Here is a 14,536-nt window from a genome sequence, read left to right as displayed (position 1 = left end):
CAAAATAATTCCATGCACGGAAAGCTGCAGCTTCTTGTAAAACAGGATACATTGGATCCATGTAGGTTTCTGGGTCAGAGTAATCTAAAAATTTACAAATCTGACTCAGATTTGTAAATTCTTAGATTATTGTGACTAGTTCTAGAAGTCAGAAGGTTATCTCGAGGGAACTATCAAAAAGTCAGAGAGGCAGGGTGGAATGATTTAGGCTATAGGCTACCTATCGTGCAAAAAGTGGTAATTTCACATTACTCCCAGTTGTACAAAAGGGATCCAGGCCAGCCTCTAGGAGAAAATGCAGAGGGGTGCAACTGCAATCCACAAGGGGCACAAAAAAGTCATATCTTAAAAAACGTAATAAATACTGTGTGGACATCGGGATAAAGGAGACAACTGGGGGTGCAATGCACTCCTAAGCGCTTCCATAGAGCCAGGCCTGAGTACCGATAAACTCGCAGTTAACAGAGGCCAGAAAGAATTTACGGGCTCAACGTGTCTTCACCCAACGTGATCCTCAGCATAGATCTAGATGTCTACCAAACATGGCTTTAATACGATCAATTAGAGGTAACGTTGTTTACAAAAGGTCTGCTGCTATTGCTGTTCCATAGGGAGCGTTAGGTGTCGGATATCGATTTATCAATGAGGTAGATACATTGGATCCATGTAGGTTTAATAACACAGGGATTTGGTCTAATGCTGTTTCCTCTTTTCCATACCTTTGCGATAGTGAAATATGTGCTGCCTCACAGAGTGATAAATAGCAAGCCGTAAAATTAAAACCTAACATAAATCAATAAATGTGATTTGGTGCGATTAATTGCTTACTGGCCAGACGTCCATTGAAAATGATAAAGATGTGGCAAATAGCCTGATTGATTTAGAGGAGATATCACAGGTAGCCTAGCCTACTTGCTAAAACGTTGAGGAAACGTATCCGTACAGAAAGTGCGGGAAGGCCAAATTCCCAAACCACAAACTGATTGGCATATTAAACAGTCATCCACGACGTAAAGCTTTACTAGACAAGGTTTGATTGATAGAGATCACCCATTAGCACATGCACAAAATGAGAGGTAGACACATCAGATAGTTTTATTACAAGCAAAGGCAATTGTCAACAAATAAATAATTTCTGGTGTTGGCGGTCGACGATGGCCACTCCTGTTATCGTTCACATGTCCTTATAAACATAATGTAATTCCATATGACAGACTGAACTGACAGAATCGGGGGTCGACTTCTTTGAACTACCGTCAATAACTATAAAACGAAAGTATTACAGGACAGACTCCGGAAAAAACCGCGTTCCAACCAATGGGAAATCGTCCTGTGAGTGGGTTGAGCTTTGCCGTGTCATGAACTAGCGAAAGCGATTCATGTCATCATAGTAGCTTTGCCGCAAGACGGGAAGAAGTTGGGCAGATCACACAAGTAGGCTAAATTGCACGTGATTAAGACTGCCTGTTTGGAACTGTCTGGCCGACATGGAGAGCCGAAAACGTCCGACAGAAGAAACGACAACAAGTGACAGTTTCGCAACTCCAAAGAAGCGCCTGTCTGATGCATCATGTCAGCATACTGATTATAAGGACTGGGACACAGAAGATACTTGCCGCTACCTTCGTGGAGAGGGCTTTGGTAACTGGGAAGGGACATTCCGAGGTTGGTCTTGCTGCTGGTCTTAACTGCACAGAGCTTGGAGAGCTACAAGGCAAACTAGATTGCTTGCTGGACGGTTAAACTGCACAATATTTTTGTAATGCATCTTTCGTTGCTTGTTGGCAAGCAATAACATGTGGTTAGCAAGCTACGTAAGACAGTAAATATGATACCCTTAAAGCTCAAGTGGCACCTGCGACAATCATTCAATGGAGAAGAAATGCTTTGCCGATGTAATAAAGCGCAGCGATGTGTTTTCTGCATCCTTTCCACAACTGTGTGGGATCAGAATGCCTAGTATTGCAACTGCACGCATGTGGGCGTCCCCCAGTAAGTAGCCTGATTGGCATCAGTTCCGAAGCTGAACGGTGAAGAGGATCGCAATTTGACCAGGCAATCAAACAGAACTTTCTACACTGTTAACTAGTAATATTAATCGGACAAAACAACATTGGAGTAAAGTTTGGAAAACTTCTAACTGCAGTGTTACTGAAATGAAAGGCTGAGATAAATGAATCCATGATAAATAAATGAATATGATCATTTGTAGTACACAAATTAGAGCGATGTAATATGACTGTAGATATGCTTAGCACAATTATAGTACTGTATTATAACATAAAGTAGACATGGGCGTTTCTTCATCTAGATGGTTGGTGAATTTTTATTTGCGTGTACACACAAGTAAATAAAGCAAGAATACAAATAACTGAATTAAATATAAATCAATCCGTTTACCTTCTAGGCTATTGTATCTAGCTAGCTAAGAACTGAAATATGAAGGCTTGTGTAGGCTATACTTAAATACGAAATATCCTGAATGATCATGTTTCACAATATGAGATGGAAATATTGCTAAGTGAAAGTGAAACTCGTATAGAAACCACACAGACTGCGTTTCCGAATTACGCAGACGTGGTTCGCAGCCGACTACATGACACTTGATCCAAATATAAAATAAGGGTGTGCTTTTCAATTAGTCGTGATAGTAGGGACACGATCACCCGTTTGGGTTCTGTGCTGTTCTTTTGTCTGTCTCCAAAACCGTCTCCCTCTTGTATTCCAAGTTTTTTAAAAGAGCTCTATTTAATCTGGTCTCGCTTGTTTAAATAAGAAGTACCTAGAGGGGTTGTTCCACATTTGATGGTTTATTATTAGCCATCATTCTTCATCATTCTTCTTTTCTTTTTTGCTTGTTTTCAGAGTTGGTAAATGTTTTTGGAGCAGGGGTGTGCAAGTCGCTGCAGCAACAGGCAGGGAAGGGAAGAGAGCACAAGGAGGATTTTTAATGTTTTTTTTTTTTTTTTGCACAGACTTTTCATAATTCTCAAGCAATCACATACGAGACACCCTATTATCCGACGCCGGTTCCTACAAACGCGAACACCAATACGAACAGAGCAAATGTCTCACAAACTCACAGATAGACAGTAGGGTTTATCTGTTTTACAAGGTTGTGGCAAATTTGGGTGTTGCGCATCTGCAACCTTGGCACAGCACATTCGTGGAGGGTTAACAGATTAACAAGGCTTGAGCTGGTGATCTTAGATATGGTATTGTGATGGAAAACTGTTCATGTTGCAAACAGAGAGCATGGAAGAAAAACAGGTGTTACTGTGTGTGAGGAGGTTCATCACTACAATGTTGTTTACAAATGACATGCATGTTCTAATGTGACTGTTTGTTACTATCAGTTAATGTGTTAACTGAATGAGTTTGTTGACTATTCCGAGTTTTCTAAAGAGTTGACCATCTGAACACCGCCCCATTTATAACTAGGTCATTCATGGAGACTTGGTTTTTGCTCATAAAAAAATTCCTGAAGTGAAACACGGTTTAGTCTCACAGAACTTCTTTTCTTAGCCATGTTGAGTTTTCAGTTTTTCCTACTTTTTATGTGTCCCACTGTCATATGTTAATATACAGTATGCAAACTGATATTCAGAAAAAACTGGGAAAAAAGTGTGTTCTGTGATCAACAGATTTCAACCTGTTCTTGTTTTCTCCCTCACTACAGAGCAGCAGATCACAGGTGTGGGTCTGCGATACCTCACAGAGGCACAGCTAGAGAAGATGGGTGTGAGGTAAAGGGGAGTGGTGGGGGGGGTCGGGGGGTGTATGGGGACTTGTAGGGTAGAACCTTTGTCCTGCGCCAGTTGATGCTCAGAGGTTGGCAAGGACTGCACAGCATGGCAGCTATCATGTCATAGTCAAATAAACAAGATTTTATTGCCAGTTAAACACAACATAAAATGGAAGATTGCTTTTGCCTTGCATTTATCTCAGTTACACAAACATTGTACGTAGCAAGAATGTCATACATTCATAAAGTATAAAGTCATACAATACTTTCTGAGACATTTTAATGGACATAAGAGATATAACAGTCAGAGCAGTGTTTGTACAAGATATACAGAGGTGAGGTAGATAAACTTAATTTTTTTAGGTTCATTGCATATAACAAACTGGAGAACCAAAAGAGAAATGTGTGGGTTTGTGCTGTCTTTCAGTCCAATGGGGATACGGCTTCAGATTCTGCACTCTTTGAAGAAGCTGTGGTGGATTTCACCAGAAACCATGAAGGTAGGAGGGGCAGAACTGACAGAGCATATTGCATTTTTAACCCATACAAAAGTGACATGTACTGTAAATAACTGCAAAAATATGTTATTCAGCCTAAGAACAGACTGAATATATTGAAATGCATTTAAAATGTATTAATGCAAAGCAGAAATACACTATATGGCCAAAAGTATGTGGACACCCCTCCTAATTACTGAATTTGTCAGTGCTCTGCCTCCTTAGCTGTTGTGTTTTTGTTTTCCTTGTCCATGTGCTTTTGTTTTCCTTGTGTTCTAGCCCTGCCCCGCTCCCCGCCCGGTCTCCGCCCGCCTGATTGCCTGCACACCTGCTTCCCATTCCCTCGTCAGCCCTGCCCTATATCTTCCCTGCTTTTCCCTGTCCTGTTGCTAGTTTGTCACTGTGTTTCTCCTGTTTCGTCCCCGCCGTTTGCTTCTGTCTGCATGTTTCTTGTTTTCGACCCTGCTCGTATCCTAACCTTGTTTTTGCCTGCCGCCTTGCCACGTTCGCCTGATTGCCTGCCTGTCCGGTTCCCAACCCTGCCTGCTCCGGTTCCCGATCCTCATTCTGTCCACGGACTGCCTTCCGATTTTCGACCCTGCCCGTTTCTGATATGCGATCTGCCTGACGATTTTATTAAAGACGCTTGGAACCCGAAGCTCCCGTGGTCCGCGCCTGAGTCCTTGCCTGAGCCTTGACAGAGTTCAGGTGTTTCAGGCACACCGATTGTTAACAGGTGTATAAAATCAAGCACATAGCCATGCAATCTCCATAGACAAACCTTGGAAGTAGAATGGGTCGTACTGGAGAGCTCAGTGACTTTAAACATAGAAAAGTGTATGCTTCCAACTTTGTCGCAACAGTTTGGGGAAGGCCCTTTCCTGTTCCAGCATGACTTGTGCCCCTGTGCACAAAACAACATCCATAAAGATATGGTTTGATGCATCTGGTGTGGAGAAACCTGACCTCAACCCCATTGAACACCTTTGGGATGAATTAGAACGCAAACTGCTTGCCAGGCCTTCTTGTCCAACATCAGTGCATGACCTCACAAATGCTCTTTTGGCTGAATGGGCACAAATTCCCAGAAGAGTGGAGGCTGTTATAGCTTCGGGGGGGGGGGGTTGGGGGGCAACTCCATATAAATGCCCATGATTTTGGAATGGGTTGTCCAATAAGCTCATATAGGTGTGATGGTCAGGTGTCCACATACTTTTGGCCATATAGTGTATATTACACTATACCAAAATGACAGTACTGTACATATTTTCAATATATTGAGCTAAAAATATATAAAGTTTATTCTGATATTATTGTTATTATTGTTATTATTATTATATGGGAAAGGGCAATATTAAAGGAGATAGATAACATACGCTGTTTCAGAGTTCAGTAAACATAAAAAACTGGGTAATTGTTCATTTCACATTGCACTGACATCCAGGTTTTTAACCAGGTCTCTGTGACATTTGTCTTCCAGGTCTTCAATGACCCCATCCACGGCCACATTGAAATGCACCCCCTGCTGGTTCGCATCATCGACACGCCCCAGTTCCAGAGACTGCGCAACATCAAGCAGCTGGGAGCAGTCTACTTTGTGTTCCCGGGGGCTTCTCACAACCGCTTCGAGCACTCTATCGGGTAAGCTTTCAGTGCTGGGTGTCCTTGTGTTGGTTTGTGTATTGTAACTCCCATCTCTGTCTCCACTCCCAAAGCAAACTCCGGTAATAACATTTATGACAGCTGCCATTGTTGCAATGTACTTGCACAGCAGAGTCACATAGTCTAAGCGCACTGGGGGTGGGTCTTTGAACTAGTCTGAGAGGCCACTCATTGAGTCCTGTCCTGATAGGGTAGGAATCCACAATCAGTGGCAGTAAAGTTAGACCAAACTAGGTGATTGCACAAACAGGAAAAATGTACTTTTACAGTGTAGAGGACATCATTGACTATAATTGAATGCACCTTCGTTTGATTAAGCACAGCAAGATTTGCAGATGGCTGGGGAAGGTGCGTAACCTAAACTACCCCATTTCCTAAACCCCAACACGGCATCCTCATTTTTCTTCTGTTGGCTTGTTTTATTTTGCACCAATGTAAATAAACAAACAGTACAGAAATTCCACATGCAGAAATAATGTAAATGTAAAATGCAAGAAACTGTGTGTTATTTACTTGGCAGCTGAAAGTTTGACTCTTACAGACTTTTAAGAAACATGATCTTGATTATGTGTTAACTGGTTTCATGACACAGGGTGTGACTGTGTTAGTTGTTTTGGGGCGCAGGGTGTGACTGTATTGGTTCTGGGGCGCAGGGTGTGACTGTATTGGTTCTGGAGTGCAGGGTAGGCTACTTGGCGGGACAACTGGTCCAGGTCCTGAGTGAACAACAGCCAGAGCTGCTCATCAGCAGCAGAGACATCCTGTGCGTCCAGATTGCAGGGTTATGCCATGACCTGGGTGAGCACCTGCGAGCACCCCTCCCACCTTACTCAACGCTAAACCACAACCATAACCATAACTCCAAGTCTAATGTTAACACCCACCCTGACCCCTTACTTAATACTTGTCTTAAGCCTAACATCCCCACCTCTTTTCCAAAGTTCAGCCCTAATTTCAGCACCTTCCATAACCCCTTACTCAAAATCCTAGCTCTATCACCTCCGCCCACTTCCCAAACTTTAATCCTAACCTTACACTCCTAACACCTAACACTGCACCCCTCTCCCCAAACGCCACCCTAACTTTAACACCTGTCTTGACTCCATACTCAATCCCAACTCTGTTCTTAATTGTCTAATGCTCTGTTTTTTTCTCAATGAAATGTTTTTTGTTCCTCTTGCACCGTGTCTAGGTCATGGCCCTTTCTCTCACATGTTTGATTCAATGTTTATCCCAAAAGTGCGCCCAGACATAGAATGGAAGGTAACATATGCATTAAATACCTTTTGTTTTCTTCATGAAAGGCCACAGAGTTCATTGAGTTTCATATTTCACAGTGATGCCACACACTGTAATTGATAACAGTATGTGTGTATATGCCTGTGCATGTGTGGTGTGTGTGTGTGGGCATGTGTATACTATGTGTGTTTGTGTGTATGTGTGTGTCTGTGCATTCATGTGTCTGTGTGTGTGTGTATGTGTGTCTGTGTTCTAGCATGAGAAGGCCTCTGTGCAGATGTTTGATCACCTGGTCCAGGTGAATAATTTGGAGCCAGTGATGGAGCAGTATGGCCTAGTTCTGCCGGAGGATCTGGTGTTCATCAAAGAGCAGATCGCTGGCCCCCTGGAACCCAATATCCCACTCAGCCAGGACCAGACCCCAGTGCGTCACCATGAATACAACAACCATCCCCCACACACATACATACACACAAACACATATGCATACATGCATGTACGCATGCACACACATACACACACATGCTTGCAAATATACACAAAGACACATGCATACATGCTTATGCAAACATGCATACTATATGCACACAGGCATGCACACTTCCAAACACTTATACATATACTTCAGTACTGATAAAACTCTGGCAGACCGTTTAATTGGAAAACAGAGACATACAATGGCTAAACTGTGAGTGTGTGTGTTCTTCCCACAGTGGCCATACAATGGCAGGCCAGAAGAAAAGCGATTTCTGTATGAGATCGTGGCAAACAAGAGAAATGGCATTGATGTGGACAAGTGGGATTATTTTGCCAGGTGGGAGAAACCTTGGATTAAGGATCATTTTATGTGCAAATGTTGCTCTAAAGATGATCTGGGGATCTGTTCAACAAAGGGCCATTTGCTTTACCAAAACCTTTCCTGCTGTAGTGCTGCATAGTTATTGTCAAGCAGAAAATTACTACTCCTCCCCTCTGTCATGTGTACTCACACAGTCATCGAATTGCCATGTCTATAATGTGTGATGTTAGTCCTTAAATTGCCCAGTCAAAACCACTTGATTTTAGTTCTTATTCAAGTCTGATTGAGGTCTGTGAAATGTTCGTATTCACAACAGTGCGGCGGAGCTTTAATGCTTATTGTCTGACTGTTTTGGTCATATTCCTCTGGGGACAGGGACTGTTACCACCTGGGTATCCAGAACAACTTCGACTACCAGCGCTCCCTGAAGTTTGCACGTGTGTGTGAGGTGGAAGGGAAGAGGCAGATCTGCACCAGGGATAAGGTACTCCCAGGACTTCTAAACCAGGAAACAGTCTTTTAAACCAGGATTGAAGCCTCAAAGCCAGGGACCATGGTTTTTAAGACAGTATAGGGGCCTCTAAGCCAGGAACCAGGTTTATGAGCAAGGATCCAGACTTTTAAGCCAAGGACCAGGCCGTTGAGCCTCAAGTCCAGACCCACCATCAGGTTTGTCAGGTTGAAATCAGAGTTTTCAATTTTATAATTTGTTACATTTTATCGTTCATTTTTAAAATTTTACCAAACATGTTTCATGCTTCATGTTGTCACGCAATTGAAACTATGACTAAGCCCTGACCTGACAACCAACAATGTGTGTAAGCATGTATTCCACCATGCAACGAGGCATACAGCCAGTGTGTGGCCAAACAAAGATAAATATTGTTTTTCCTTTCAATGAAATAATTGATTTTTTTGTGTCTGTTGTTCCAGGAAGTAGGGAACTTGTACAACATGTTCCACACACGAACCTGCCTCCATCGCAATGCTTATCAGCACAAAACTGGAAATATCATTGAGACGATGTAAGTATCACCATGCTCCCCCCTGGCCAGGAGGCAATACACCAAACAAAACATTTACACTGCCAAACAAGGGGATCTCATTTATCATGTGTGTCTGTGGAACTGGAAATTATGATAACATAGTTTTTAAAATTTTTAAATTTTTTATTTTTTTAATTTAAAAATTTTTACATTTTTTGTGCGTCTGCTACTGAATGATCTGCTATTGATTTTTTGAGAGCTGTAATGAAACAGATTGGGATCTAGATGCGGTAAGGGCTTTAATCACAGGATCCAAAAGCGCGGTCAGGGACAAAGCAGGTCAGCAACAGGAAGCAGAAGTACACCAATCCGAAATCCAAAAAACAGGAGCGAGGTCCAATGAACAGGCAAGAGGTCAGAACACAGGACTAGCACAATCAAATGGCAGAGAGCAGGCTCGGTAATGTCACAAGGAAACAATGCCTCACAATGAGGCAACTGAACAGAGTAAATTAAATAGCCAGGGCTTGATTGAGGAAAGGGTTACAGGTGTGCTTGACGAGTGGGAGCCGCTGAGCCAGGCTGAACTGGGCATGGCTGAGCTGGCTGACTGGGAGCAGGTGTGACAAGAGCTTTTAAGTCTAAGATGGAAAATATATCTATATTATAATGGCATAAATGTCTGATCCCTGTAGTTTCCAGTTGCACAACACTGCACTTTTTTCCTTTTTGTTGAGTGATTTGTTCATAGGTGTGGTAGAGCTCATGCTATCACAGAATTCTCAGTTAAACATGCAGGGAAAAAGTCCAAAACACCTGTGTTGCAAAAAGGTTAACTTCATTTGCATTTTGTGATTCTTTAAAAGTCCACCTAAAACATAAATGATTGAACTAGAGTTGAACCACAACAAAATAGTTGAATTTAAGTGTCTGTGACCATAACAGTCAATAAAATGTACATAAAATGATTTTAGGATGCACACCCCAAAATCGTGTCTCTAGATAATGTATCACTACCCCACACAGATGCAGAAACTATCACAGAAGTGATCTTGGATATATTCCAAGCCAAAGGCACTGCATTTTCAGAAGCAGTGGGCCTAGTGTGCTAGTGCTAGTGTGATAACAGGAAAATGCACTGCTCTAGGGCACAGACAGAGAGTAAACAACCCACGTCTCAGTCAGGTTCATTGTGCCTGCTCATCGCAGTGCCTTGAGCATAGCATGAGAAGCTATAGATAGAATAAAGTCATCAAAAGATAAAAGGAAAATAGCTTTGATAAGTATGTCTCTCTACTCATGACTTCTCAAGCTCAATAAAATTAATAACATGGTTTTTAATGTGATCAATTTTTGTAAACTTATGAAATAAAACAGGCTTTAGTGTGAAGTGCTCTTTTTTCAAATATACAATTTACATCCTGTGTTCCAAAAATGCAATATTCCATTGGCTAACGTGAGCTCTGGTTTGGATTGCATCTATGAACAGAGAGTGACTTCTGTCCCACAGGATAACAGAGGCTTTGGAAAAGGCTGACAGATATGTACAGATTGAAGGCTCAGAAGGGAGGGTGTTCTCCATCTCCTCTGCTATAGATGACATGGAGGCCTACACCAAACTCACTGGTCAGTCATGCCTACTGCTGATCTTTTCAGGCAAAGTAGAGGAGGGGTTCCATTAATTGTGGCTTGCAGTGGAGTTGAATACCACTGCGCCAAAACCCTGACCTAAAGTCATCTATCTGGAGAACATCTTTTCTATTCAGGGGATTTAAGTATTGTTTTCTGGTAGAATGACTTGCCATTATGTAGAAGTAATATTTTTTCAAAAGTTAAAGAGGTTGGTTCATTTTTAAATAGGTTTCTATTGGCTGGAATGCACATCCTGTCCTCTGTTTCAGACCACATCTTTGAGCATGTACTGTACTCCACCTCCCCTGAGCTGGCTGAATCACGGACAATCCTCCGCAACATTGTCTGCCGCAAGCTCTACAAATGCTTAGGCCAGACACACCCCAAGGAACGCATTGAGAAAACACAGGTGAGCGAGACTGACCAAACACCTGTGCGTATTCCAAGAGAACAGTTAAACCACGACAGGAGAAAGAGACAGAAGACAGGGGAGGGACCACGGGGAGACATGGGAGATGGAAATTAGAGACACAGAATACAGAGAAGAGCCAGGGGAGAGACAGAAGACAGGAGACACTGTGGTGAGACTGTAAATACAAAGAAGACAGGGATGGGACTAATAGAGATAAGGGAGACACAGAAGACAGGGTAGACTATATAAAGACCTGGTGAAGCAGACTGGGGAGAAACAGGGAAGAGACTGCAGAGAGAACAATCACAGACTTGGAAGAGAGGCAGGGCATAGCCGGAAGAGAGTCTGATGTGGCTGATGAAGTGGCCTTACTGTTTAAAAAATGTGTGAGTGTTTTTCTTGTCTTATCGTGGGCCTCTCATTAAAGGTTAACGTTGCATTTTTTTTCCTCTCAGAGTGAATTGCTGAGTTTGGCGAGTAGTGTCGCTGAGGCTCGCCCACAGAATGGTCCGGATGTGTTTCTGGAGGCGGAGGATTTCATTGTCAGCGTGAGTTGACATAGCAGTTTGTCACCACCTCAACATCTACTCTCATATTAAAATATTTTTCTCCCACGAATCTAACACGGACATTTACAGATGGACAGACAGACAGCACAACAAAATGGGACATGCATGAAAATCAAAACCCTACATACAGTATCCACTTTTGCATACACTTGAAAGTGCAAAGAAACACTCTTAAGTAATGCAGAATTAGGCCAGTTCTAACTGACATCAAAGATCCAAAAAGAGACAAGCAGCAGTTTAACATTGAGTATTTAAGTGCTTTACTCTCATGTAAGTTTTCAGCTGACCTTTGAAACAAGTAAGGTGAAACAGGTGGAGACAGATGCCCTTTTTTCAAAATTGCAAAAATATAGGATTAACTATTTTGTTGATTTCGGTTATCCCTGCCCTAATTTAAACAACAAAAAATGATCAGTCATTTTTTGACATACAGCACTATTGACTGCCAGGTATTAGGATATAACATCACCCATAAATCTGTCACTGTTCCCATTTTTACTACTGCTGTTTCTGTTTGTGTAATTATCATTTTTGTCGTGTTCACCTTGTTTTAATTCTGTATGCAGGGCATTTACTGTGTTAGTCAGCCAGTGAAACTGATTAGAATTTACAGTCAGTATCCTCGAATCTGCTTCAGTAAACAGGCAGTCAGTGGTAAACAGCTGAAAGGACTGTACGAGAGGGTTTTGTGTAAGGGTAGTAACTGTGCTTTGTGTGAATTTCCATTTCCTTTGTTTTGTGAACACTTAGATCATCGACATGGACTACGGGATGAAGGGGAAGAACCCCATAAATAACATGCGTTTTTACTCTAAGCAAAACCCCACAAAAGCCTTCAAAATTCGTAAAGACCAGGTCTGTCATACTCACAGTCTACAATTTGCACAGATGTATGTACTGACTTCTGTTTTGAGTCTATATGCTTTCTTGTAATGATTTTGATAAACTTATTTTTTGCCTAAAATACTGTAAAATTGCATGCAAATTTGAGAATTACTGTTAACTGTCAACAGCTAATACTATTTGTCAGTTCTTATTGAGGGAATATGAAGAAACAGTCATAAATAAGGTCTTTAGTTAACTCTGAAGCTATGTGTATCCTATGTCTGCAACCTGGTCAAAGCTGTCAATCGATGAATGAACCAAAACCACTCAATCTGTCATTGACATCTGTGTTTGTTCCATGCCAAAGGTTTCTCAGCTTCTGCCTCAGAAGTTTACTGAGCAGCTGATTCGGGTTTACTGCAAGAGGATGGACCAGAGGAGCATTGCTGCAGCCAAGAAGTACTTTGTGCAATGGTGCATCAATAAAGACTTCACCAAGCCTCAGGTAACACCTCCCCACTGGGTCCTCCTGCCTCTGCATCCCTCCCCTCTCTGTCTCCACCCACATGCAGCCCTGCCCCACTGCACAATATAAAAACTCTTCAGTATACTCTCTTCATTTGAGCTAGCTGATTCTACGGGAGACTAACAATATCAAACCTGAGCCATTTTCAACACACCCCAATGTGAAAAGAAGTTAAGACTGATTAACCTTAAGCGCGTTTCAGATATTTCGGGGCGAATATTACCAAATATTTATATACTGTAAATATAAATATATAGTTCAAAAATAAGAAAAATATTATGAGAATGCATGCAGGATTTTTGATCAGAGGGTCATTAGTCGAGTTGTAGATGGTCAAGTTACATCATGTATTATGTCATCATTGACTACAGCACTTATTATATTTTATATATAGGTATTGGTCATCCTTCATTAAAACATTGCATTTGCTTATAGGTGATGTATAAACTTATTTTGTGTTCATGGAGGCTTTCTACATTGCTTTTCAAAGCCTTTAGTAACAAATACTTCATGAGACCACGTTTTTTTCTAAAAATATCTGTAACCCACAAGCATATCTATTTATTTTCATACTATGTTTCACAGTAAGGGGATATGGTGGTCCTGGTGGGTCCTGGGTTTGATTTTTGCTCAACTCTTGATGTACTCACTGACTGAGTAGGCTCCTGCTGTAACAACCGTTTACCACTAGAGTGTGAGAAGAGATGGGTAGAGTGAGCCTCCATGAACCGAATGATGGGTGGAGTCACCACATGCGATCAATCACTGACTTCTATTAACCAGTTAAAAGACTCGTTCAAAACAAAGCTCTAGGATTAATTCAGATGAGTAGGACAGTGCCAACATGTGGCAACTTCAGGCATTGTGGAGTTCCTCACTCTGTCGTCATTACAGCAGAGTAGTGCCAGCCAACATGTAAGGCACCTGCTCAGTTCTTTTTTTTTTTGTGTTCAGGATGGGGATGTGACTGCTCCTGAGCTTACCCCGCTGAAGCACAGCTGGAATGACAAAGATGAAGATGAAGATAAAGATGAAGATGACGAGGAAAAGAGGAAGGGAGTCGAAAATGCAAAAGTTGCACTCTTCTGAGGAGGGCGTGGTTTTAGTTACTTGTCGTCTTTTAAGAGGAAAGTCAACAGGTCTTAACATTTTCTTCTGGTGATTGTCATATCTTAGGCCAGGAATACACAGTATGACTAGTATAGACCGCCGTAGACTTCTAAATCCCTGCTTGTCATTGTTGATCCACCTTCATAGTGGCCAAGGAGAAATAGGCTATTGTAATGTTTGTAGCATTATTTTGCACTGAGACACTGAAAAAAGAAAAGCAAAAAAGGACAGATGGACTCGCCAGTGCCTTGGGAGTCATGGACAGCATGAGCTGTCCAGTCTCCACACAGAGCTGCAGATTAGTGAACAATTCCCTTGCTGAAGTCAGCAGAAAGCTTTATGCAGTTTGATATAATTGGCTTCTTTTAACAGTTTTGAATATTCATATTTGGATGCATTTCATATGACATTGTGAAGAAGCAGTAGCTGAGCAGTGAATAACTGGCATTACAGTTCCACCAACTTAATTTACCTTGTGCATTTGTACAGTCAGAATGCCTAACTAGCCACTGTACTCTCCCTCACACTCTCCAT

The 14,536-nt window shown here is 41.9% G+C and overlaps 1 protein-coding gene across 1 annotated transcript; it reads left to right on the top strand.

The window, feature by feature from the left end:
- Nucleotides 1-3,683: 3,683 nt before the first annotated feature.
- LOC118778798 (deoxynucleoside triphosphate triphosphohydrolase SAMHD1-like) lies at nucleotides 3,684-14,093 on the top strand. The gene is made up of 15 exons (XM_036530523.1): nucleotides 3,684-3,746; nucleotides 4,173-4,245; nucleotides 5,723-5,883; nucleotides 6,587-6,702; nucleotides 7,097-7,167; nucleotides 7,400-7,567; nucleotides 7,857-7,957; nucleotides 8,318-8,426; nucleotides 8,876-8,967; nucleotides 10,439-10,554; nucleotides 10,830-10,995; nucleotides 11,451-11,520; nucleotides 12,292-12,396; nucleotides 12,734-12,871; nucleotides 13,847-14,093. The coding sequence occupies exons 1-15, from the start codon at nucleotides 3,736-3,738 to the stop codon at nucleotides 13,979-13,981; spliced, it is 1,632 nt and encodes a 543-aa protein (XP_036386416.1). The 5' UTR covers nucleotides 3,684-3,735; the 3' UTR covers nucleotides 13,982-14,093.
- Nucleotides 14,094-14,536: the final 443 nt, after the last annotated feature.

This window comes from Megalops cyprinoides, chromosome 6 (assembly GCF_013368585.1).
Source record: "Megalops cyprinoides isolate fMegCyp1 chromosome 6, fMegCyp1.pri, whole genome shotgun sequence".
Lineage (NCBI taxonomy): Eukaryota > Metazoa > Chordata > Actinopteri > Elopiformes > Megalopidae > Megalops > Megalops cyprinoides.
This window is presented reverse-complemented; position numbering and strand designations above follow the sequence as displayed.

Excerpts from the sequence above, each read along its gene's own strand:
- LOC118778798 (XM_036530523.1), top strand. Across the intron at positions 8,968-10,438 it reads GGAAATATCATTGAGACGAT|GATAACAGAGGCTTTGGAAA; the intron begins GTAAGTATCACC and ends TCTGTCCCACAG. Across the intron at positions 10,555-10,829 it reads GGCCTACACCAAACTCACTG|ACCACATCTTTGAGCATGTA; the intron begins GTCAGTCATGCC and ends CCTCTGTTTCAG.